The following is a 22439-nucleotide window of genomic DNA, read 5'->3' on the forward strand; positions in this document are numbered from 1 at the left end:
AAATCAAATTCAATCTATACAATTCTAACAGGTGCTCCAAGATGGGGTGAAAGTAACAAGTGCTCAAGGAAGTACTTGTGCGAAGATTTGAAGGATAAAGATAAAAGATATCACAGTATTTACATTTCGTATTGGAAAGTTAATGGGACAATGATCGCATCAGGTGGAGTGCCATGTTGGGCTTTGCGAAACGCAACTCCCCTGACTTGTTCCTACTGCAAGAGATGCACTTCAATGGTACCTGTTCCCCCTTCTTGGGCCGCCATGCTTATGACGGGTGCTACCATGTGGTCCTGTGGAGTGCCAATCCTGCTTCACAAGCGCTTGGCGATGATGGTTGCTTGTAGTGTTGTGAATCCACAGAGTCAATATGTTAGGGTATTAAGGGCGATCAATTGACAGGCATACTAATTTCTAATTTCTAATTTAAAATATTTCTAGAGCGCAGCGTACACCTTGCGGTTTCTTGGCGCTGGGGGGATTGGCTACTGCGAGAAAGAGACGAAGAGCAAGGATAAGAGAAAGTATTAAGAGAATTTAAGAGGAGAATTTAAGAGGAGAAAGCCTGGCTGAAGAGGAATGTTTTCAGATCTCTACGAAAGGGAAGGTACAGAGTAGCAGAGCGGAGGTGATCGGGGAGTGAGTTCCAAAAGGTTGGAGCCAGGGTAGAAAAGCTGACCCCGCCCCACTTTTTCCGTGTGAAGCGAGGGATCTGAAGAAGAGACATGGAGGAAGACCGAAGTTCTCTTGCAGGTACATACGGATGGATTAGTGAAGTGATAAAAGCGGGGGCAGTGCCCTGGCGGGCCTGAAAGGCCATACAGCCGATCTTAAAAAGGGAACGTTCTTTTACAGGGAGCCAGTGAAGCTCCCTGAGGAGGGGGGTGGAGTGGTGATAACGAGGAAGGCCGTACACCAGTCGCGCTGCCTGGTTTTGGATAATCTGGAGTCTACGCAAGCTGTATGCGGGGATACCATGATAGAGAGCGTTTGCGTAGTCCAGTCGCGATATCACGAGTGCGGCCATGATGATCTTGAGTGCCTGGGGGGAAAAGAAGCGGGAAATAGAGCGGATAGTGCGGAGAGTGAGGAAGCAAGAGGATACCACGGAACTAATATGTGAATGGAGAGTGAGCTGATTATTTATTTTTACACCGAGTGTTTTGACTGTGGTGGAAGGGGTGGGTGAGGGGCCAAGAGAGGGGGGCCAGAAGAAAGAGTTCCAGGGGCTGGATGAACCACCCGTGAGAACCAGCTCGGTTTTATCCGGGTTCAGCTTGAGGTGGTTGTGGTTCATCCAGTCCCTGATGAAAGTCATAGTTGACTGGAAATTAGAGACAGAGAGAGGAGAGGGGGATAGATCAAAGATGAGCTGGAGGTCATCCGCGTAGTTATAAACGGTGACCTCCAGCTGCTGGAGTGCGAAAATGAGAGGAAAGATATAAAGATTGAAAAGCAGGGGGTAGAGAGAGGAACCCTGGGGAACACCACACGTGACGGGGAGAGGAGTGGCCGTGAAGTTGCCTAACCGAGCCGCCTCAGTGCGGTCCCTCAGAAAGGAGGAGAGCCAAACAAGGGCTGATCCCCCGATACCAGCCGCCTTGACACGGGTAAGTAAGATGGTGTGGTCCACCGTGTCAAAGGCGGCGGAGAGATCGAGGAGGACCAGTGCCTGGTGCTTGTTCTCATCCATGCCCTTTCTGAGATTGTCTAAGACTGCAACCACGACCGATTCGGTCGAGTGCCTAGGACGGAACCCGGCTTGGCGGGATGCCAGTCCACCGTTTGCCTCAACATGGGCGCTAAGTGCCGCGGTTCCATCACCTTGCCCAAAAAGGGCAGCAGGGAGATGGGGCGATAGTTGGCCGAGATGGAAGGATCCGCGCCAGGTTTTTTCAAAATGGGCACTAATGTTGCTGCCTTTAGCGCAGGGGGCACAACACCCTGTGCCAAAGAGCTGTTGAGGAAAGCGATGGGGAGATCAGGGCAGCTAGAGTAAATTTGCTGCAGGACTCGCGCCGGGCAAACGTCCGCAGGAGACCCTGACTTCACTTTGGGGAGTATCTCCAGAAAGGAGTCCTGGGTGAGGGGGGGAATGGAGGTAAGTGGGAGTAGGACGGACGGGGGGGAGGGATCAACGAAGGCAGACGAGGGTGGTGGAATGTTGGTCTTGATGGTAACAATTTTCTCTACGAAATAAGTATTCAGTTGATCACAGAGGAGCTGGGAAGGAGGAATTTGGGACGAGGTTCGGTCTGAGAATGCCAGGTCATTCACTATTCTGAAGATTTCCCTGGTTTTGTTTCCTGCAGAGGTTATTTTTAAAGAGAAGTAGGAAGTTTTAGCATCCAGGATTGCAGATTTATATTTAGCCAGTGCTGATAGGAAGTGGGTTTTTAATGGGGGGCTGTAGTTTATCCTCCATTGCCTCTCCGCCCGTCGGGCGCTCAATTTGAGATCCTTTAGGTGGGCATTAAACCATCTATTGGAGTCCTTGGGACGGCGGATGGAAATGCGGCGTAAAGGCGCCACTGAGTCGCAGCCTCCAGCCAGCCAGGTGTCAATGGCCTTGGCTTGAGAGGCAGATGATAAGCCAGCAAGAATGGGAGTGGAGTTGCGAAGTGAGGAGGTCAAGGAGGGATAATCCAGTCTGTTCCAGTTCCGCGCCCAGGTGTTTTTGGTGTGCGGAATTTTGGGCCTCAGGTTTCGGAGAATGGAAAAGGAAATGAGGGTGTGGTCGGACCATGGGCACGGCGAAACAGCGGCCGAGGCCACAGGGAGGTTAAGGGACCAAACCTGGTCCAATGTGTGCCCATGGGAATGAGTGGGGACGGATATGTGTGACACAAAGTTGAGGGATGAAAGATAATCAGTGAATTCTTTAGAGGCTAAGCACTCATGTGGGTCTGTGGGCCAGTAATTGAAGTCCCCTAGGACCAAGACCGAGGCAAAGTTGACCACCAGGTTAGCCAACAGGTCTTGAAATGCCGGCAAGAATAAGGGTGAGGGCTGAGGTGGGCGGTACATAAGGAGACAAGTGATGGGGGGGGAAAATGAAAGAGAGCGGACTACCAGGAAGTCGGCAGGGGGAATAAGGGGAAAAGGAAGTTGTTGAAAGTTCAGCTCCGACCGAGCAATTAGGGCGACCCCACCACCAGCCTTACCTGTCGGCCGGTCGGCCCGCAGGGCCACATAAGAGGAGGGTAGGGTGGCCAGGAGAACCGGGAGGGAAGAAACACAGTGCCAGGTTTTGGTCAGGAGCAGCATGTCTGGTTTCTCTGAGTCGAGTAAGACAAACAGCTTGTGGTGGTGCTTGACCGCTGACCTGGTATTGAGTAGGACAACAGACAGTGCCGGGGAGCGGGGGAAAGGGTCAGGGGGGAGGGGGCAAAGTGACGGGGAGTCATACAATTTGTTGAGTGTATTTGTTCCTCTCCAACTACAGGGCCCTACACCAGATGCTGTGAAGGATGTCTTGTGGTGCCTCCCCTGGGTGTCACCATAGTGAGTAGGGATTTTAATATGAAAATGTCCCCCAAGATAGACAGTTTGAGGGCCTCGGAGAACCCTTGGCTCGGTGTTTCTCGGCTGGCGTACTTGGCCTTTTGTATAGGTCTCTGTGATGTTTGGCGCACCTGGAACCCTGGCACTCACGCTTACACCCACACTTTCACATCACACAAGACTAGGTCATGCAAAAATTATGTCTTTATGCCCGCTTGACCTCCTTCTTACTACAAGTGTGAAGTGTGGCAATCCTTACGAGGGGGTTACCAGATCAGGCTCCAGTTGTTGCGTGTCTGGGCGGGCAGAGCCCATGGGAAGCGCCAGATTTGGCGCCTCAGTGTCTGGCGGCTCATGGACAGAAATGCTGTGGAGTTTCAATCGCATGAGCTTGACACCTATGTAAAACTCAGTGCAGGGTCAGTGGATTCCCCAGTTATCCTTTGGACCACCGGCAAGGCATTCAGGCTGGTGAGGTCGCTTGTAGGCACTTCCGTGCTTTGGACTGACAGAAACCATAACAGGTGGAGGGCTTGAAGGCCCGCATAGTGCTGGCCATGGAACATTCCGCTGCGGAGGCTGGACAGGCTTTCCTTACATCAGCTTTGTCTTAAAGAAGCAAGACAATGCTGGATGGCCTCCCAGAGTAGGATCTATGGATGGGGTGATACATCGAGCAACCATCTGTTTGGGCTGGCAACAAAAAGCCTGGTAGATAGAATGGTCCCCAGTGTCTGGGCTCCCCAACAGGGCCTGGTCACTGGAGCCCTGGATATTGCTTTGGTGTTTTCAGAATATTACCATACTTTATATGTCCATCTTCCACGCTCACCCAGTGAGTGCTCCTCCCCTCTGATTGAGGACCTGCCCCTGTGGATGCTTGCAGCGGTGGATGCTGCAGACCTAGAGGGGCCCATTACCCTCACACAAGTTGACACAGCCCTCTCAGGTATGAATCCTGGCAAGTCTCCAGTCCCTGGCGGCTTCCCCGTTAAAGATTATAAGAAATGTTGTGGGTCATTGCTCCCCATTTACTAGCGCTTTATGAGGCCACAGCCAAGGACCATTTCCTGGTGGAATTGAACGAAGCGCCACAGTAGTTTTACACAAGGCAGGGTGGTCCCCTGTGGATTGTGCATCCTACTGCCACATCTCACTCATCAACTCTGAGCTTAAAAATTTCGCTAAGATCCTGGCTAACCATCTCCTCTGGGTTATTCACAGGTTTGTTCACTCCAATCAAGGCAGGGTTTATGCAACAACCCGCCACTGTATCTTAAGGGCACAGGCAGTGGTGACATACCATCACATGCTACCGGGATTTAATGCCTTTCTCCTGATAGATTTTGAGAAGGCGTTTGATTCCCTTGACTGGGACTTTCTCTAGAATACACTTGCTCGGATGGGTGTTGGCCCTCGTTTATCTCCTATGTGCTCACCCTTTATGATGCGCCCACAGCTAGGATCCATGTCAACGGGGTCCTTTCATGGGTGTTTCTGATACAGCAGGGCACCGGGCATGGACCACCAGGGATGTCTGCTATCTCCTCTTCTTTTTGCCCTCGCGGACAAACCTCTGGCCACAAGGGTTTGCTGTGATGCACAGTTGCGGGGGTTTCGATGAGGGGTTGGGGTGGAGGAAGACCGTATTGCGTTATACACCAACAACGTCTACTCTTCCTGAAATATCCGGTGGAGACGGGCCTCAGGGCACTCGATATGCTTGATCTCTATGGTCAGGCATCAAGTTTACTAGGTAATCGCTCGAAGTCTCTATTGATCGTGCTCACAGGAGCTCTGCAAGATCATGACTGGCAAGCTCACATACCCCTTCATAGATTAAACTTTCTTTGCCTTGGCATCTATATTTCTCTCCTTCCCACTCTTGCATTTCACCCTGAATATAATGCCCCTCATTGCACGCATGCGGAAAGATTTGGAGTGGTCGTCTTCCCTAGCTCTTAACAGTTTGGGGTAATCGCCTTCTTTAAAATGATGGTGTTTCTATATGTTTTGTAAAACTTTTCCTATGCCATATCCAGGTCCTGGTTTCGCTCAACTCAGGCCTTGGTGCAGCCCTTTCTGTGGGACCTTCAGATTCCGCGGATCGCTTTTGGCAAATGTGTACAGTTCACTTTTGATGGGGGCCTGCTGGCGGCAAACCTACAGCTCTGTTACTGCACTTCACAACTCGTGGTCTTGAATGATTGGCTTTATAGGGACAGAGAAAGCCAGGCATACTGTGTGAAATAGTCACTTATGTCTTGGGGGACAATAATGGACTGCTTGTGTGGGTCACCCATTCTTTGTTCCCTTCCCTACTTGACTAAAAAAACGTATTTGGGGTGTGGTGATCCGCCACTGAATGGACCGGATGAGGGGGCAGGATCACTCTCCAGACTCCCCTTTGGAGTGGCACACAGCTCTGCCAGGTGACTGGCTTGGTGGGATTTGGGAAATGGTACCTGATCAGAATTTCATGTTTAGGTGATGTGTGAGAGGGATCACAAAGGCAAACTTCTAGTTACATCGCTCTCAATTTTTCAGAATCTTACAGCTCCGCCATTCCCTCTCGTCTCACCAATTCTCACTTTGGTAGGTCACGGAGTTCAGCTCCATGGAGGCTAAGATCCTCATGACTCCACTGGGACAGAGTGGGGTCTCCCAAATGTATCGTTCATTGGTCATTAACTCCACGGATTTGTGTGCCACATTCCAAGCCCATTGGGAATCCTGGGTGGCAGCAGCAGTTCCAATTCAAGTATGCTGGAGCTCTGCCCACTCAGTTTTACTCTCTTTTGTCGCTGAGTAAAAAAATACATTAATAGATAATAACAGAATGGAAGCTGCTATTCTCACCCTCACAGGGAATGAGAATCAGGCAGCCAGGATCTTTCAAGATACACAGTGCGCTTGTGTACGCATGACACATTTAAACTGGGCTTAGATATCCTCAGCCCTGCAATCTTAAAGCACAGAGGAGTGCATTTGTAGTACCTGCAGGTTCACTCTTCAACTTGACTTCAAGATAGTCGTGGGAGCTTCAAGCTACAATTCCCTCGAAGGCTGCTTGCACGTCACCCAAGGCCTTTTACTCCACCCTTTACTCGTCACAGGGATGGGGAGAGAACCGACAATCCTCACTTCTTCCAGCCAACTCTAACAGGAGTTGGGAAAAGGATGTGGGAAAGCACATTTCCTATTTGGTTGGGATGTAACATAGGGCCTGCCTCCGATCGCAGTTCAAGTGGTTTTTAGGTCTCGCTGAGCCAGCGGCTTTTGCTGGCTTCAAGCTTGCGTTTACGCATGTGTGCACGCGCGCAGCCGCCAAATTGGTTTCTGTCAAGGCTCATTAAGCGTCACTCTGCTGGCCTCTACTCCCCCCCCTGACCATGCTTGTCTCTGGGGAATTGTGAGCACATTCTTTCATCGTTCAGTTTGTGTCTCGCTGATCGCGGTCACTTTCGCTTTTACGGCCACACAGCTGCGTTACTTTCACGGCTGCGCGGCCAATGCTTGTTTTACTCGTGTCCAGTAGCTTGCAGACAAAGCCGTGTTTTGAAGGTTCCCATTTGAAATGTTATTGTTTCTGTTTCATTTGCTAAGGTTTTCCCCTGTAGTAGCCTCCTTACAGTAACTATTTTGCATGCTCACATGGGTCTCGTTTTCTGGTGTTTTCTCTCTCCAACTTCCTGCAGTCTCCTGCTTTACATGGTAGTCTTTCTTCTTTGTCTACGGGTGTCTTTCTTCTCTGGCTATAGTCTCCCGCTCACACGCTTTTGGCAGTCTCTCTTTTGTTGCCATGATGGTGGGGCCTACTGTACGGCAGTCGTTAGGTACCCTTGTGTTTTCCTGCAGCCGCCGCTGCCTACAGAGCCGAAAGTGAGGTGAGTGAGCGGCGACTGTGAGCTGCCTGAACACTGTCCTTGGGGGTGCAGGGACATAGAGAAAACTATTATTAGCCCTGTGCGATACCCCCTACTGAGCTGTCATGGTATCCTCCATCCTTACCTATGTGTCTCCTCTTTCTCAGTCGCTTCTGGCCTCTGTCTCCTGTGGTGTTCGGCAGGACAGACCTTCAGACGCCACACCCACCCGCATCCCAGTAGCTTGTAGCTCATTTACATAGATTTAGACCCACAGTGCACTGGTGCAGGGGCACCTCTTGGCGGACCAAAGCACCAAGTGTCCGATTTCTAATCTCCTCCTGCCAACCTCTCAAATCTCACTCTAGTGGTATCATTGTTGTGGGCCTCTTTCGGAAAATTACATGTTTTTAAAAAAAATGTAATAGCTTGCATGTACCGATGAATATCTTCTACACTTTACGTTATTATATGCCTCCTGGACAGTAACTGCTGTCACTTCTTCATACACACGATACTCACCTTTCACTGACTGTGCACTTGAGAATTGTGAATCCTGTAATTATCCTTGATCACATTGTATTGTTTATTTTTAATGCATTTCATAGTATCTAGTTTTAATTGAACCTTTATAAAACTGACACCAAAGAATATTTATCAAAAGTAAATGATACATTCATTTATATTAATAATTGTGTCCTAGAATGTAACCTTTCGTTGGCACTTAATACGTTTCACACACACACACACACTCTCTCACTCTCTTGCATTACAGCATATTATATATCAACATGGGCATTCAGGAATGTTCTTTGCGTTCCCATGATCGTCTAGATTTACATCACAATATTTTTCCTCAGTTGAACTATTCTACTGAGAAGTCACAACATAAATGCATATATTGAAAATAAAGAAGATTGGAACACATTTTCTCTTATATCGTCAATAGCTAACCAGAAGACCATGCTTTTCTTCAGTGCTTTGCTTGCACTTCAGTATGCATCCACATTATACCTCTTCTGTTGCAGCCAATCCGAAAGTGTACGTTTGTAATGCATATGTACCCCATTGATTCATTTATGTCGACATATGCCGTCACTGCTTCTTTACCCAATGTGTTTTTTACATTTCCTGTGTGCTTCCATTTTGTGTTATGCGTCTTTCATGTAAAGCATATTTCGAAATGCATGATTAACCTTGACACTGAACCAGTGTTGGCACACTTTTGTAGTCTGGTATTTTTACAAATTTACCACAGCACATGCAGAATACTATATGCTCTCTTGTTCCTGGGGGCAGGGCCAGCATGTACCCTCATTTGTGGCACTACCCCTTGACTGAGGTGTGTTTGTGGGACAGTGTGGGATAGTTCAATTCAAACACAAGCTGTTCATGGAAAAGCGAATGTGCCAAGTTATTAAAAGCAATCACACGACTAAGTGCAGTGAATCCTAGAAAAGAAATTGTATGGTCAGCGCAGGCATCATAGTGGTATTACAAGATTCAAAACAAAGAGAGTGCAACCCCTTAGAGACAAAGTTAAGGAAGATCATGAGTTAAAATCAAATTTGAGAAATCTTGGGATTCCATCTGTGGAATTTCTATACAAATGGAGGGCAAGAACATGAAAATTCAACAGAGCTGCAGTGACTTAATAATAGAAATATGTAGTATCCTGCATTTATATTGTAAGGTGTGTTACCAGCCCTGCCCAGCCAGTGCCTGTGCTCTGACTCATTAGAATGTTGGAGTCTGATGTTGCCTCGGAATGTTGGGACTGAGAGAGGCAGACTGAGGCAAAGTGACAGTTGGTCATGGCTGAACAGCTGACAGGCAGCTCCTGGTGGGGCTCTGATCTACAACATAACTACTTGATGTCCTGTACCTTACTATATGTTATCTTCATGGAATAAAGAATCTTGAAATACTACCTTCCTGAGTGGACCTTCATCACTACAAAATGGATATCTGAAATTGAGAAGATGGAAAGTGTTAAAATTGTGGCAAGTATGGGGGTAATTGATTGACTTGCAAGGGAGGATGGAGGAGATTTCTGAGATGTCGTGGAGGAATTTGTATCTAGCTTGTTGACCTCATAGCTGATCTGACACATAAAACAATATTTTACGATCTAATATATTAATTTCCATTGGACACACTTTATCAATCACACAATAAACATACCATACATAAATTGTAGAAACTCACATTTTCTGTTAAGTATTCCATCCATTTTCTTTTATTGAAACAAGTTATTCTTAAGCATGCACTCTCTGAGAATTATGGAGTAAGTACAAGACATCTTTCAGTGAGTGACTTTTAACATGCCATCAAAGTAAGGCAGCATTATCAATCCTTCAAAGCTTCAATTACATCATAGTGGGTAATTACCTACGCCATAGTGGGTAACTACCACTGGGCATTTCTCTATCATATCTTTGGGCATACTGACTTTAAGCTTGAACTGGATCTAAAATAGAAAACTGGGCGAATAAAAAGACCACAAAGTTCCTACACATTACAGCAAGGAGCAAGCTAATCAAATAATTGGCTATGGGCTGATTTTGACAAGCATGCATATATGAGAGCTCAATCCCAAGTAAAGTATATCATTCTTTTTTTTGCAAAGCCAATGCAATACCTATAACTTAACCGGCTGCTTGTAAATGCATTTGGAGCTTTTTACTTTCTTTTGATCTTTAGATCTTTAGAGTTTTAGCCCACTCTAGGACTGTGTGCATGAGCACAGTATCAGTTTTGAAGTTGTGTATCACCATTGAACGCCAATGCTAGGCTCTGCACACCTCCTAAAACAAGCATTGGCATAGCCAATAAGTCTCGCTTTTAGGACCTTATAAGTGTTAAGTTATCCAGCATAATATCCTAGGTGCAACAACATCAACTGTTGCATGGCTAAACACTTATTAGGTCCCAAAAGCGAGACCTATTGGCTATGCCAATGCTTGTTATTGCATGGATTCCAACCATCACCATGGCATTACCTGTGATTGGAGGCAGTTGTGAGCCAGCTCTAGGTGCATTGCTAGAGAACCAGCATGTGATTGTTGAACAATCTATGCTCAGTGCTGCCCGGAGCAAGAGATCAGAAAAGTGCCATCAGCACAAATATAAAGGGAGGCCACTATTGGCAAAGTCCTTGCACATTGCACGCCTCTTGGTGTGAAATACGAGAAAAGTAAGTGCCATAGAGGTTGGAAAGTTGGTGAAAACATAGCAGGCGATGTTAGACAATTGTGTACTTCTTTCCTCCATTACTGACCCGTGCGGGCAGTGTGTTACAGGCCAGGGTGACCAACCATTTGTAAATTTCATGGACCATCTGTTATATGGGTGTTACGTCCGATGTCGGTAATGATCCCTTTTACAGACACCCTCACCCTTATCTCTGGAGATTGCAGAGAGATTTGCTGTTTCTCTGCGAGAAGCCTCCAAGTTCTGCAAGTGTCCGTCCTGGGGCTAGCTCACACGCCTCCTCTAAAAGTAATGGGGCTGCAGCAGCCCCTCCCCAACTTAGCACAGACTGGGTTGGTCCCATTGTTATTCTGTCTGACCCATGATTGTCATATACAGAGTGACAATGGGCTAGCATGGGGAGTTATCAACCATCAGTATAGTTTTTCACCTGCTTTCATATGGGTTCTGCCTGCCACCCTCGCTCTACTTTTATGCACCAATAGGTAAAAACATTTAGTGGCTGATTTGTACAAGGTGCAACCACAAATCCAGGATAAATCATGGCTTCCCCCTTAACCAAATTGTTTGATCTTAGGAAAATATTTTCTATAACAATCTGAGCCACATACAGGCTTCAAATAACAATTGTCTTGCCTCTTCGTTTACTAATGCCACTGTTGCCAAAGTGGTATGGGGGCAGGAATGGGTCTAACTTCATGTTTAAAAACTACAATTTTTAATAAGTACTTCTCAATGCAATCCTTTAATGTGACATATCAATGTCAATCTTTCCACTTGTTGATGAAATACACTTTTTATTTTATTTTAAAGAGACGTTATCATATTTTACATGATGTTTGTATTGATTTACATACCATATATTTTCAGGGCTTGGCTTGTGCCTGGGCTTTAAAAGCCAAGCCAGACCTTTGGCTCAGCTCTGGCTCGGCTTGTCCTGTTAGTTTGTAGGCTCACCTTCTAGGCTCATTTCTGCAGCCTGTGCAGTGCCCCTGAGGTTCCGTGGTTTTCGGGACCGGACTCCATTTTGTTTGCATTGTTCGAGACGCCATTTTATGTTGCCCTCACGTAGGCCTAGGTGGTAAACGAACGAACGAAGTTGCATGGGCCTCGTCGCTCATGTAAGCATTAACAGGCCCTTTTCGACTTGCGAGTGAACTACAAAGATGCTGACCCCGTCACCTGAAACTGACCCTTTGCGAAGCCAGTTTTCTCTAGCTGATCATTGTCTGAAAGTGCCAATCAATGTTCAGGATATCGTTAACTTTTAGTTTCTTGCACATATCTTATCCTACTCAACATCTGAATTGTTTCTTTCTTTACGACTTTTTATTACATGGGTAGTGCTTTCAATTATGGTTTTGTCCGGCTTGTGGTAATCGAATTTGGGACAGTCCTAATAATTAACTTGTGGGTTGGTACAATGTAGAGTGAGCTTTTTGGAATGTAATAATATGTGTGAAAATGTATTTCATTGGTCAGAATTTGCCGCAGTGGGTGTGCATTCGTTATTAACCGAAAACAGCATAAAAAGTGATGTCTAGCTCTACGAAAGTTGAGCAGTCTCCTGAGTTGTACACCGTGTTGTATTGCTTGGTTTACTGTTACTAGCTGCAGCTAATATATTTGATCTCTAACGCCACCTAGAAGTATTCCGTGTCTCTGTATTCCAAAACAGGAGAACTCGAAGACTTCGGGTGTGTCCCTGGCACCGCTGGGTTCTAAGAAAACCCGGTTCATCAGTTGGCGCCCAATGTGGGGGGACTTCAGCGGTACCGGTCCAAGCCCAAGGATCGTGAGGAGCCACGTGAGGAAATTCTGGAGGAAGGCCGCCACTTCATCGACCCCTGTATGTCGACGTGGACTGAAAGTCTTTACTGCAAGGCCTCCTGCTTTCCGACGGCTACGAAGGACTGCTGCCCTGACTGTTGCCCTGTTTTGGACGCTTGATTGATCATTTGTAAAGCGAGACGATAGACGGTCTTCTGGTGGCGTGACAGATATTTTGGTTAAGTATAAGTGGGTCGCTCCCACGACTTTGTTTTGGTTCTTGGTTTTGATTCGGTTCTTGCAAAAATCGAAGCCGAGGGGCTCGTATATTTACGAGTGTATCGATAGTTGATAACCCCTTGAAGTTTGAAGCTAGATTAGTGAGCTATAAGATGCCTGGTTTTAGCAAAATTAGGAAATTTTTTAGTTGTGGTTGCAACAGGGATTCCCGATTGGAGGATTCGTGTCTGATACCTCCGGTTGGAACTCCGACTTATGAGCTCTATTCAAAACACAGAGTGGGTCCTATCGCTTATAATGAAGTGTGGGTCCGCTATACGAAGAAAGATGGTGTTTTACGATGGCCCCAACATGGTAGTTTCGAATTAAATATTTTAGATAATCTGGAAGTTGCGCTATTTAAGAAGAAAGCCCGGCCGGCAATATTTGACTCTTTCCACCTCTGGCGTAAGGAAGCCAAACAGTGAGAAATTAAGCAAGCAAAAAGAGATAGGAAAGATAAGAATATGTCAGTACTACAAGCTGCTAGGCAGTTTAAGGAAGATGGAGAAGAGCGTGCGAGTGAAGTCTCAAATAGACAACATTGTATGGCCATTGATAAATGTTATCCGGCCTTGCCGTCTTCTCCTTTGAAAGTGATTGAAGATCTTGAAAAAGATCCTTTGATCTCTCATCTACTGAGATTGCCACCCCCTTATGGGCAGGGTGCTACTGTGCCTCCATTACCCCGGTTGTTCCACCCTTTGTTGTTCAACCTCCTGCTGTTGTTCAGCCACCCGGTGCTCACGGGTGGTTTTGCCTCCTACTGCGCAACTCACTCTAGGGTCGCAAGCTTTGCTACCAGCTTTGCCTCAAACTCCTTTGCCTTCTACTTCTGCATCTTCGACTCCTACTGTTCTTGCTTCCACACCTCTTTTGCCTCAATATACTCATTCTCCTGTTCTCATTTCTGCTTCTTCTCCTTTTGCTCGAAAACGAATGACTGAGACTGTTGCTAATCTGTTGTCTCCATTGTTTGGGTCACTGAGTATGACCCCTGTTTCGGAACGAAAGCAGAGTCGTAGTCAGCTTCCTAGTTCCGAAGAGCGAGCAGTGTTGGATCTTTTGGCTCGTAGATGGATTTCAAATGTTTCTAGGTATAATTTACAAGCGGTTATGGATGTTTTCTTTCAATGGGAGCCGCCTAAGCAAAGGTATGTTTTTGATGTAATGTGTACCTTTTTGCGTCAGGAATGGGAAGATAATGAGTTGGGTCCGATTCCACAGGAAGTGCTTGATGTTCAGTCCGAATTTGCTAAAGGGACGATAGTGGAGTCTGATATTGAGGAAGCCGTAGAGACAATACTTGCTTTCAGGTCTAGATTACCGCTTCAGACATTGTACGAACCTGATTCCTCTGTTAGGAGGAAAGTGAAGCAGTATTCTATGAGAGAGGTTCCTCCTGTATGGAGAGAGGAAGTTGTTGCTAATGTTAATCAGGGTATTGTGGCTGTACCGGCACATTTTCAGCAAGTATGGGTACATGTTCCTTGGAAGAGAGCAGAGGTCTTGGCTCTTAAGCAGACCTTACCTGATCCCCGTAAGAATCCTGCTGGTTATTACAAAGAGTTGTCCCAGACAGTTGATGCATGTATTATGAATTTAGCTGACATAGATATGTTGATGGGTAATGTAGTTCCTCAACCTTTGTGGGCGAAGATTCGTCATGAGAATCATGCGGCAGAATTGGGAGATACGTGGGCTAATATTGTTGCTGCAGATGATCGGCAGGTTGGAGGTGCCAAACCTGAGCCTTTAGTTGCAGAGTTACCTGGTAGAATTATTAATTTAAAGAAAACTATGATGCCTCCTTTGCGAGTGAATTGGGACAAGTTAGCAGCATGCAAACAAAAGAAAGACGAGAGTGTGTCTGATTTCTTCACGAGGTTTGAAGAAACGTTTATCGATCATAGTGGTCAGGACATGAGTACGGAAGGTGGTCAAAGGTTGTTCGTGTACAAATTTGTCTTTAATTTGCTTCCCGAACTTACTAATAAGTTAAAGACTCTGAGAGTTCATGGGCTGTTTCTTCGTTGGCCCAGATATTGGCTACTGCCCAATATTACGAGAATAGGGATAAAGATGAGAAGGATAAAGTAGAGAAGAAAACTAAGGATCTAAAGACGAAAGTTATTTTGCAGCAAGCTTATCCGCCTCGTCAGAATCAGCCTCAGTTTCAGCAACCTCCACAGTTTCAGAGATTGTTACAGAAGCCTGAGCCTTATGCTCCGCGATTCTTTCCTGGTCCTAATCAGTGTGCTTATTGCAGAGAGGAAGGTAATTTTAAGAATAGTTGCCCGGCTTTGTTACAGCGTGCAAATGACTTATCTGGTCAGAGAGGTCGTGTTGGTTTTCAGCAAGTTCCTAGGGGTAGGGGACGTGGTGTGTTACCCCAGAATGAGCGTTCCTCTTCCCTTCAGAATTCTGCGAATTATTTTGACAGACAGAATGTTCCGAGTGGTCAGTCTGCACAGTACTATGTTGATGATTACTATGTCGAGAGTGAGAGTGCTGGTTATAATGATAGTTAGGACAGCCATGGGCAAAGAGAGGGAGTAGTGTCAGTTCCAGTAGACCAGAGTGGACCTAATGTTGAAGTGATTACATCAGGTGTGGCAGAACCTTTTCTTTTGGATACTGGTGCGACGAAGAGTTCTATTATGCACTCTAAACTTCCTGGCACACCTTTGTCTGGCTTGACCAATGTTTCTGTAGGATTTTCTGGCGCCCCAGTTTGTAACCCGGTTTCTAGTCCTTTGTCCCTTTCTATTGGTCCTTGTGAATTGGAAGCTCCACTTATTCTGACGACTGGTTGTGGTGAGAATCTGTTGGGTTTGGACTTGCTGAAACGATTGTATGCGACATTACATTGCTCTCCGTCGGGAGTACATTTACCTTGGGTAAGATAGTGATTTCTCCGATGTATTTGTTTAAAGATTGTCTTCCACTGGAATTGCGTTCTCTTCCTGATACACTTTGGGCTACAGGTCTGAATGATGTTGGTCTCTTGCAGATTTCACCCTATGTTGTTACTCTCAAGTCGAATGCTAGGCTACCTCGTATTCCACAATATAAGATATCTAGTGATGGCGAGAGAGCTCTTTTGGCGATTATTTATGATCTGGTAGAGAAGGGTGTAGTTGAAGAAACGAGAGGTAATGTGTGTAACAGTCCTGTTTTTCCTGTCCTTAAGCGTACTGATGCTTCTCAGCCACCTGTGTATCGGTTTGTGATCGATCTTCGAGAAGTGAATAAGATTGTTGTGCCACAGTTTCCTGTTGTCCCTGATATCACTGCCTTGTTGACTCTGATTCCTGCTTCGGCAGCCTGGTTCTCTGTTATCGACCTGAAGAATGCTTTCTTTAGCATTCCAATTGCTGAGGAGAGTAGAGATATTTTCGGCTTCTCATTAGGAGGTCGAAGCTTCCGGTTTAAGAGAGCTCCCCAAGGTTATTGTGAAAGTCCCTCCATCTATAGTCAGGCGTTGAAAACTCAGCTTGATGATTTTGTATTGCCTTCTGGTGCTACTCTTATTCAGTACGTTGATGATCTGTTGTTTACTGCTGATGACGAAGAGATTTGTAAAGAGGCTACTCTTTCTTTGTTGCGACATTTGTCTGACCTTCATCATAAAGTGTCACCTTCCAAGTTACAGTATTGCCGACAAGAAGTAACCTACTTAGGTCATCTCTTGTCGAAGGAGGGAAGAAGGTTGACCCAGAACGAATTCAATCGATTGCGAAAATGAGTGTGCCATCCACACAGAGAGAAGTACGTGCTTTCTTAGGTATCACCTCGTATTGTAGGCAATGGATCCCTAACTTTTCCCTGCTAGCGAAACCTTTGTTGGCATTGACTCTTAAAGATACTCCGTATCCTCTCCCTTGGTCTGATGATTGTCAGAAAAGTTTTTCTGAATTACGTGATGCATTGTGTTCGGCTCCGGTTTTGGGTACTCCTGACTACAGTAAGCCTTTCACATTGTATGTTCACGAGAGAGAAGGTTGTGCATTGTCAGTGTTGACTCAACAGTTTGGAGACAAGCAACGCCCATGTGCGTATTTTTCAGCGACGTTAGATACGGTAGCTAAAGCGTTGCCGAGCTGCCTGAGAGCTACAGCGGCAGCGGCTGTTTCTATCCGACAGTCTGCTGGTTTGGCATTGGATAATACGTTGATTGTGATGGTCCCACATGCAGTGGATACCTTATTGAATAGGACTAAGACTCAGCACCTTACTAGTGCACGTCTGTCAGGTTATGAGCTGACTCTTTTGGCTAGCCATGTTCACATTAAGAGATGTAATGTGTTGAATCCAGCTACGTTGTTGCCGATTTCTGTAGAGACAGATGCTCAAGAACAGCATGATTGCTTTCTTTGGACAGAGGAAGAAACGAAGGCTAGAGTTGATTTGAAAGATACTCCTCTTACGAATGTTGATGGTACCTTATGGGTAGAAGGTTCGTGTTTCAAGCTTCCGAATGGTGAGACGACTGCAGCATATGCTGTCACAACTTTACATACAGTTGGTGAAATAGCACGCATAGCACAGAATTCTGCGCAAGCAGCAGAGTTGATTGCATTGACTAGAGCGTGTGTGTTGTCAGAGGGAAAGTGAGTGAATGTTTATACTGATAGCCACTATGCGTTTGGTGTTGCCCATAGTTTTGGGCATTTGTGGAAAGAAAGAGGATTTCTTACTTCCCATGGCACGAAAATACAGCATGGGCAGTTAGTGAATGAACTTTTGGAATCACTTACTCTCCCAAAGCAGATTGCAATTGTGAAGTGTAGTGCGCATAAGAAAGTTGTGGATGATGTAGGTCGAGGAAATGCGTTTGCGGATGAAGTTGCGAAGGAAACGGCGAAAGACATGATGACCCGTATGTGTGTTGCAGGCCCTGCAAGATGGGTTATGGCTGGTGGAATGTGTGAAGACACAATAGAAAGTGTGAAGATGATTGAGGCTGAAACTACGGAAAAAGAAGTGAGTGTGTGGAGAGAAACTATGGGTATGTTGGATTCGACAGGTTGTTGGGTTGAGTTGTCAGAACACCAGCGATGGTTGTTGCCAGACGCGTATGTGTTCCCAGTGGTTACAATGGCTCATGGAATGGCTCACATTAGCTCGAAAGGGATATGCAAGTTGTTGGCTCCAGTATGGCAGAATGCTGGAATTCCGAAATGTGCTGAGAATGTGGTGAAACATTGTATGATTTGTTTGTAGTACAGGCAAGGGAACTCCTACTCCAGCTGGTCATTTTGCTCCTCTAACGTATCCGTTTGAAGTGATACAGTTAGATTACATACACATGGAGAGATGCAACAATTTGAAGTATGTCCTTGTCGTTGTTTGCGCCTTTTCCAGATGGATAGAGGCTTACCCCCTAAAGGATAATACTGCCTTGTCTACAGCCAAGGTTTTGCTCAAGGATTATTTCACTAGATATGGTTTGCCGAGATTTGTATGGAGCGACAATGGGAGTGAATTTGTGGGCCAAATCATGAAGAAAGTGTGTGCGGGTTTGGGTATCAAACAGAAATTCCATGCTGTGAATCACCCCCAGTCTGCTGGACTTGTCGAGTGCTATAATGGCACTCTCAAATTGAAATTGGCTAAAATACAAGCGAGCACTGGTCTTACATGGCCAGATGCCTTGCCGTTGGCTCTTTTGTCAACAAGGACGACAGTGCATTCTCGTGTGGGACTTAGCCCATACGAAATTGTCTTTGGTCGTCCAGCGAATGTTTGGGGTGTGCCTCGTCCTAAGAAATACAGCGACATTGAGTACCCTATGTTGGTGGATTACTTACATGACTTGACTGCTAAATTACGTGTTCTCCACCAACAGGTCTATGACAGTTTGCCGACAGCTACTGCAGATCCAGGCCATACGATTCAACCTGGAGAGTACATCTTGATCAAGAATTTTCAACGAACCAAAAACTTGGAGCCGAGATGGACTGGACCACATTTGGTCCTCTTGGCCACTAGAACTGCTGTTAGAGTAGCTGGTAAAAAAAACTGGGTGCATGTCACCCATTGCAAAAGAGTACCTTTGCCCCTACCTTATGATAAGTGGGTGAAGGATGGAATAGCTGATTCTGAATGTGAAAGGATTCCTAGATTTATACCTTTTAGTGATGCACATTTGACATGGACACAGTCAGAACGCGAGGATGATGACATTCTGCAAGCTGCTGTGCCTTCGCCTTTGAGACTCGACACAACGAATCCGGAAGTCCTTTTTGAAGATCAAACTGTGCCTGGTAAAGAGCGCTACAATTTAAGACTGAGAAAGACTGAACCTATGGACAAATAAAAATGTAATTTTTTTATGTAGTGAATTACACCTTGTCAGATCAAGAGACTTTTTTCTTTTTCGAGTCACCATCCGGACTCAGCTGCAGGGTCGCGGTACAGCCTTACGGGGTGAGCCGCATATTGACATTAGGTCTGTGGTTCATGGTCGTTAGTACGATCTTGACGTACACTTAAGTGAAGAAGGTAATAGCCGTGAGCAGCACGTTAAAGGATGGAGTCTTTTGAGTCTGATAAGGGTATTAAGAGAATAGATTTTAAAGTAAAAATGTGTACATTGGTTCGTAGCAAATGTTTTTTAATACTGTGTTTTCTAATGCTTTTGAATATTACGTTAGCTTGTGTGGGTTGGATTGTCTATGTTACACAACAGACGCTTGCATCTACTTCCTAACCTACTCTTTCTTTTTCTACTGTTTCCCCACATGAGTTTCATACGTTGCCTGAACATGAACAGACACGAAGATCAGAATATGTGAACAATTCGTTTATACAGATGTTGCATCAGCATCAGTTAGTTGTAAATACCACAAATTGTTGGGTTTGTGGTCTTATGCCACATGCGACAGATAAGGGAATGCCATATTTAGTTTTGCCTTTTTCGCCTAATGGGTCAGTATGGCCACTCTAAGCAATGTTTATCTATGCGAATGAAGCATCTCCTGTACGTTCCGTCAAAGATAATGCGAGTAATAATGCCTTGATACAGGGAATAGTAGATATGATCAGAGATATTGATGCGTATAATGCTTTTCCTAAAGATGAGGTACGAGCATATGTTGGTTGGAACAAGGTGAGATATAGCATTAGTGTGACAGAAAAAGAGAGACAGAAAAGATCTCCTCCTTTTTGGATTGTACCTCACCGAGGTCATTTTTGTCTGCAAGGTAATGGTCAGAATCCGAGAGCTCAGCTTGGTAAGAGTGTGTGTGTGTGCACACCTATGTCTATACATCCCAGAAATCTCCACCGTTCGTGCCAGCTAAAGGCATGTATTTTGTTTGTTACGACAGAGCATATACATGGTTGCCTTCTGATTTTACAGGCACATGTTATGTGCCATTTTTGCTTCCCCCTACGTACACAGCTGCTTTCAATTACCATAAGACAAGATATGGTAGAGGTGTTATCGATGCGAAAGATACTGTCGCACAAGAAGTTGGAGACTTCTTTAAGGGTTTTCTGCCCTTTTGGGGTCCTATGGCTAATAGTAGGAATATTCGTCAGCTTACGAGAGTGGTCGAGGCCACTATAAATGAGACTGCAGGTGCCCTTAGTAATATTACAGCTGAGCTTCAAGCGGATCGCCTTATGATATTACAGAACCGCTTTGTTTTAGATATTATACTCGCAGATAGAGGTGGAGTATGTAAATTGATCGGGTCTAGTTGCTGCGTTTTCATACCTGATAACGCCCCGACAGTGTACCAAGCCATCTTGAAGTTACATAAGTCCGCTGAGTCTATACATGTGGACGAAGGGAACTGGTCGTTGATAGGATGGTTTTGGGAACTGCTGTCCAAATGGGGATGGAAGATTCTGATGTTTCTTGGTATGGCTTTAGCGATCCTTTTCTCGTGTTGCTTATGCATCCAGTGTGGTCCCGCCATTTGTGGCCTTTGTGCTACAATCTGTGTGAGAAGACCAGTCCCGAGAGAAGTGAAGGATAATAAGATGATGTTACAGCAACACCTTGATGACCTGATGAGAATAGACATAGACCTGGATTCAGATTGACGTGAGTTTAGGTCATTGCCTACGTAATGGCAAAAGGAGGGTCTGAGGTTCCGTGGTTTTCGGGACCAGACTCCATTTTGTTTGCGTTGTTCGAGACTCCATTTTATGTTGCCCTCATGTAGGCCTAGGTGGTAAACGAACGAACGAAGTTGCATGGGCCTCGTCGTTCAGGTAAGCATTAACAGGCCCTTTTCGACTTGCGAGTGAACTACAAAGATGCTGACCCCGTCACCTGAAACTGACCCTTTGCAAAGCCAGTTTTCTCTAGCTGATCATTGTCTGAAAGTGCCAATCAATGTTCAGGATATCGTTAACTTTTAGTTTCTTGCACATATCTTATCCTACTCAACATCTGAATTGTTTCTTTCTTTACGACTTTTCATTACATGGGTAGTGCTTTCAATTATGGTTTTGTCCGGCTTGTGGTAATCGAATTTGGGACAGTCCTAATAATTAACTTGTGGGTTGGTACAATGTAGAGTGAGCTTTTTGGAATGTAATAATATGTGTGAAAATTTATTTCATTGGTCAGAATTTGCCGCAGTGGGTGTGCATTCGTAATTAACCGAAAACAGCATAAAAAGTGATGTCTTGCTCTAACAAAGTTGAGCAGTCTCCTGAGTTGTACACCGTGTTGTATTGCTTGGTTTACTGTTACTAGCTGCAGCTAATAAATTTGATCTCTGACGCCACCTAGAAGTATTCCGTGTCTCTGTATTCCAAAACAGGAGAACTCGAAGACTTCGGGTGTGTCCCTGGCACCGCTGGGTTCTAAGAAAACCCGGTTCTTCACCCCGGGCCCTGAGGCAAAAGCACTTCAGGAGCTGATTGTGGGACAGACTGATAGGAAGTCATAGTCATCGAATGGAGAGATTTCATTTTATTGTAATCTCTATTTCTGTAAAGTTTAGATATCAACATTTCCAGTTAGTGGAGAAGAAAGATCACAATCATAAATGCTTAACATGACCATGTACTCTGATCCCAATATCTTGTAGTACCACAATGTAACTTGCCACACAAATGCTCTGTGCTGTAGCCTTGGATGGATTTCCCCCTGTTTCCTTTTAAAATAGCCTTTTCTTTGTAAATATCGCTTTCCAGTCTGTGTATGTGTGTGTATATATATATATATATATATATATATATATATATATATATATATTCCAGCTCCAGGTGTCCCTTTCTTGGAAACGCACTCGCAAAGGTTGGTGTCACAATCCTTTATTAGGAACAAACATCTCCCAACGCTGTAGGGATTACAGCATGTCGAAAAGCCTTACGCGTTTCAAAGCAGATTGCTTCTTCCTCAGAGGCTCGACTGATGCAAAAGGACACACCCACAGTTTTAACACATCCCACGCCCATCTCGGGGCAAAGCATTCTGGGTCCTGTAGTGTGTCCTGAAAAATAACACCCACAATTAGGTACATCAATGTTCACTTGCTGCCCTTTACAGTCTTTATAAGAGCCCGCAGATGGGCCCCAGCGTGGCGATGCCCATGCGATACCAACCAAGTCCCACATGTTAGGACATATCAAGTCAGCCCGTGGCCCACGGTTTTAGTGGTGGTGCGTTCCCCGCAGCAAGGACTGCCGCGTATTAAATTCCAGCTCCAGGTGTCCCTTTCTTGGAAACGCACTCGCAAAGGTTGGTGTCACAATCCTTTATTAGGAACAAACATCTCCCAACGCTGTAGGGATTACAGCATGTCGAAAAGCCTTACGCGTTTCAAAGCAGATTGCTTC

The 22439-nt window shown here is 45.5% G+C and overlaps 1 protein-coding gene across 1 annotated transcript in view; it reads left to right on the forward strand.

Annotated features, from left to right (window-relative positions):
• LOC144823562 (uncharacterized) overlaps nucleotides 1-22439 on the forward strand; it is a 66544-nt gene that overhangs the window by 12249 nt on the left and 31856 nt on the right. Inside the window, exon 2 of the mRNA XM_078682173.1 lies at nucleotides 7341-7391. Coding sequence (XP_078538299.1) covers nucleotides 7341-7391 — 51 coding nt within the window. The remainder of the gene's footprint in view (nucleotides 1-7340; nucleotides 7392-22439) is intronic.

Source organism: Lissotriton helveticus, chromosome 3_1 (assembly GCF_964261635.1).
Source record: "Lissotriton helveticus chromosome 3_1, aLisHel1.1, whole genome shotgun sequence".
Classification (NCBI taxonomy): domain Eukaryota; kingdom Metazoa; phylum Chordata; class Amphibia; order Caudata; family Salamandridae; genus Lissotriton; species Lissotriton helveticus.